This window comes from Garra rufa, unplaced genomic scaffold (assembly GCF_049309525.1).
Source record: "Garra rufa unplaced genomic scaffold, GarRuf1.0 hap1_unplaced_899, whole genome shotgun sequence".
Classification (NCBI taxonomy): Eukaryota; Metazoa; Chordata; class Actinopteri; order Cypriniformes; family Cyprinidae; genus Garra; species Garra rufa.
This window is the reverse complement of record NW_027395164.1, coordinates 1-4,365: the sequence shown is the minus strand read 5'-3', so window position 1 is coordinate 4,365 and position 4,365 is coordinate 1. Positions and strand designations below refer to the sequence as shown.

Sequence of the window (4,365 nt, the reverse complement as noted above, 5' to 3'; positions counted from 1 at the left end):
ATTAGTTCCACAAATGTGGTTCAACCAGAACTAGCGTAGATATTCAGCATTGTTTTGGTGGCAAAGGGGGAAGTTAAGTACTCTGTTTTCAATGTTTGCTATATGAACACATTTTGTGAGTCATCAACTGCTTCAATCTGTTTTTGCTGGCTTGCAATTAAACATTCTGCTTTGCATCATAAAGACTGTTTCTGTATTGACTTAAAATATGATTAATGATCAAGAAAACATCTTGTAACAGAAGTTATTGTGTTGATCAACTAATGCTGTGATTATGTCATCGAATAGTAACATTTAAAGTCAGTTGCTCTTCTACGTACCACATGTTTACAACACTGTGTCACTATTAATTAAAAATTATATTTCTAAATCATGATGATAACATTACTAGGACAGAAATACTACACCAGATGTTCCATGTAAATAATAAATGATCAAACGTAGAGTAAGCTGTCCACTAATGCCATAAACAGAATGAAGAGAACTCTTAAGAGACATTGGCAGAAGCCATTGATCCAGTTTAAAGAAGATTTAATAATTGAAATGCATTTCTTGTGACATTTCAGTGAGCTAAAGCATCTGCACCATGCAAGGGTCCCTCATTTTGGGACAGACTGCAACAAAAGCATTCTTTGCACAAAATGATACTGTAGACAGTTGAGGTCAAAAATTTCACATAAAAGATGTTTACATATAGTCCACAAGAGAAATGTATAGTTATGCAACTATTACAAAAGGTTCAAACGCTCACTGATACTCCAGAAGGAAAAAAAAAAGCATGCATTTAGAGCCGGGGGGTGTAAAATTTTGAACAGAATGAAGATGTGTAAATTTTTCTTATTTTGACTAAATATAATATTTTTTATTTAGTACTGCCCTTCAGAAGCTACAGAAGATACTTACTTGTTTCACAGAAGACAAAATAAGTGATATTTACATTCAAAAACTTTTCACCCCCAGCTTTTAATGCATGTTTTTTCCTTCTGGAGCATCAGTAAGCATTGAACCTTCTGTAATAGTTGCATATGATTCCCTAAGTTGTCCTCAATGTGAAAAGATTGATCTCAAAATCATACAGTCATTGTTGGAAAAGGTTCAAATACACAAAAATGCTGGAAAACCAAAGAATGTGTGGGACCTGAAGGATTTTTCTGAAGAACAGCAGGCAGTTTAACTGTTCAGGACAAACAAGGGACTCAAAGGAACAATTATCACTGAACAAAAAACAAACACAGCTGTGGATCATTCAGGTAACAACACAGTATTAAGAATCAAGGGGATGTAAACTTTTGAACAGGGTCATTTTTAATAAAAATCCAACTATTATTTTCTCTTGTGGACTATATGTAAAAATCCTTTATGTGAAATATCTTATTCAGGTCAGTACTAAATAAACAATAACATGCACTTTGTATGATCCCTCTTATTTCGGTAAAATAATGAACGTTTTGCCGATTCTAATAGGGGCGTAAACTTTTGACCTTAACTGTATCTTCTTTAGAAATCTCTTTCTCGCACACAGTTAAAGTGAAAATGTATTCACCCTTATGTCATTCCAAAACTGTAGGAATTTCTTCAGTGGAACATACAAGAAGATATTTCAAGAAATCCAACATCCTTTAAAATATCTTCTTTTGTGTTACTCAGAAAAAAGGTCATACAGGTTTGAAAGGTATGAGAGTGAGCAAACTATGACAGAATTTTAATTTCTGAAAAAACTATCCCTTTGAATTTGTAGAGAGTGAACAATGCCAATGAGTCATTTCCTCTCTTATTAGTAATTTAATCATGATTTCAATAAAGTAAAAAAAAAAATGTTGTCATTGTGACACTATGAGAAAAAAAGTGATTGCAAACAATTGTATTAAACAACCAAGGCAGCAGAATGATGAAAATAATATAAATATAGAGAATGGCAGCAATCACAAAAGACAAAATAAATACTAAACACATGCATTTTAAATATAAAACCTAACTGAAATTTAGAGCCTGATGAAATCTCCTTTACGTGCATTATCAAAGAATGGGCTCTGTATTATTCCAGCTGACCACTGCCTTTCGCCATCTGTAAAACATATTCGAAGCATTAATATCAGCACATGTTTGTATTTCACAATATCAAAATTACATGTTTTATAAAATATTTTGATAAACAAGAGAGATAAACCTCTAAGCAGTGATGAAATAACAGACTTACTTGGTCCTGATGCAGAGTTCGAGCGGAGGAATGAGATCACTGTCTGCACTGTCATTCTGAGCAGCACCAGCAGCAGAATGTGGATCTGTTCAGAGACATAAAACACACGAGGCCTTTAATACTGACTTATTATAAACCCTAATTACAAAGCCAGTGTGCAAAGCTTGTGATTATTTAGTTTTTCTCAAATCTTAAGGATAATGAAATCAGTGTTAGTTTTGTGTGTATGTGTGTCCAGAAAAGCAGTGACCCCAAAGGAAAGACTCACAGACTGTTAATCTAATTGGTTCCTGCTGGTTGGCCAGCCCATCATAATAGTACAAGTCAAACTCTTCCTCTCTAGAGTAATCGGTTGCCAGGTCTTCAGAGGGACAGAAGAGAACACTGAAATGGCTCTCGCTGCATACTACCCAAATTGGAAACTTGGGAGTTTTCAGGTGAGATCCAACCTTTAGAAAAAGAGAAATTGTAATATAGCAAATTTGGATATAGTAAGTAAGTATATGTTAGAGTGTATATGAGAAGCCTCATTACCTTACATATATTATAGTGCTCAAATAAAGACAGCAGCCCAATGTTACAACGTGTTTTAATTCCCTTCAGAAGTGTAAAATTTCCATTTCCGGAATCAAGCTTCATTTCATCATCAAAGACGTTTGAAACTGCCCGTCCACAAAGCAAAAGATTTACCAATTCCTTAAGAAAAATGAAAGGGAAAATGTAAGACTTAATGACTTGATCATATCAGAACACTGTACACCCTGGAGCTGTACAAAAAAAACTAATCAAACAACACTGTCCCCAATAAGAGATAAATAAAATATGCTTTTATATGCGTATCAGGATAAGGACTGTAAAGTGTTAATATGGCAAACCTGTGTGCAGTAACCATGAGCTCCAATGAGGGTGGAAGATGGCACATCCATATCACTTTGTATGCTAAATCACAAAAAAAAAAAAAAAATCAATTAGCTCTGTGAATAAACACTACCAGTCAAAAGTTTTTGAACAGTAAGATTTTTAATGTTTTTTTAAAAAAGTCTCTTTTGCAAACCAAGCCTGCATTTATTTAATCCAAAGTACAGCAAAAGCAGTAATATTGTGAAATATTTGTACCATTTAAAATAACTGCTTCCTATTTGAATATATTTATTTATATCTCATTATAGTGATCAATGCTAAATTTGTCATATGATCCTTCGAAAATCATTCTAATATGCTGATTTGCTGTTCAAGAAACATTATTATATTGTTCATTATATTGTTATTAATATTTAAAACAGTTGAGTAAATTTTTTCAGGATTGTTTGATGTATAGAAATATCCAAAGATCAGCATTTATCTGAAATAAAAAACTTTTGTAATATACACTATCCCATTCGAAAGCTTGGGGTCAGTATATGTACTTTTAGGGGGAAAAATATAGAAATGCCTACTTTTATTTAGCAAGGATGCTTTAAATTGATCAAAAGTAATGATGAAGACATTTATATTGTTACAAAAACCTGAAAAAATTTACTCAACTGTTTTAAATATTGATAACAATAATAATAATAATAATAAATGTTTCTTGAACAGCAAATCAGCATATTGGAATCATTTTGAAGGATCATGTGACTGGAGTAATGATGCTAAAAATTCAGCTTTGAAGTAACAGGAATAGATTGCACTTTAAAATATATTCAAATAGAAAACAGTTATTTTAAATAGTAAAAATATTTATATTTGTTTGCTGTTTTTGGTGTACTTTGGATCAAATAAATGCAGGCTTGGTGAGCAGAAGAGACTTTAAAAACGTTAAAAATCTGGTAAAAACATTTGACTGGTAGTGTATCAGTCTGCACTGAGTTAAAGAGGTGGAAACTCACGTTGCAATAGTTCTGGAAAGAATAGCAGAGACAGTAAGCAGGATACAGCCAAAGGGACCAGACTCATACTAAAAGGAAAAAAGAAAACTGCTACTAATTGCCATCATCAATCACTGCTATTAAACAGGTGATATATGCCTTAAAAATGCTTCAAGATTATCACTGTAATCCTGCTCATAACTTATACAAAACCTGCTTATAGCAAATTGAAATATTATAAATAATAAATATAAATAACAATGTTATAAACAGCAATACTAATATTATACATATTATACATACTTAAAAAAAAAAAAAATA

General features: G+C 32.2%; 1 protein-coding gene across 1 annotated transcript; it reads right to left on the bottom strand.

Moving 5' to 3' along the window:
• Nucleotides 1-529: 529 nt before the first annotated feature.
• mindy4 (MINDY lysine 48 deubiquitinase 4) lies at nucleotides 530-4,129 on the bottom strand. The gene is made up of 6 exons (XM_073833119.1): nucleotides 4,066-4,129; nucleotides 3,073-3,136; nucleotides 2,732-2,893; nucleotides 2,466-2,646; nucleotides 2,198-2,282; nucleotides 530-2,065 (listed from the first exon to the last, which is right to left on the bottom strand). Exons 2-6 carry the CDS (start codon nucleotides 3,121-3,123, stop codon nucleotides 2,017-2,019), a joined length of 528 nt encoding a protein of 175 aa, XP_073689220.1. The 5' UTR covers nucleotides 3,124-3,136; nucleotides 4,066-4,129; the 3' UTR covers nucleotides 530-2,016.
• Between the last annotated feature and the right edge of the window lie 236 nt (nucleotides 4,130-4,365).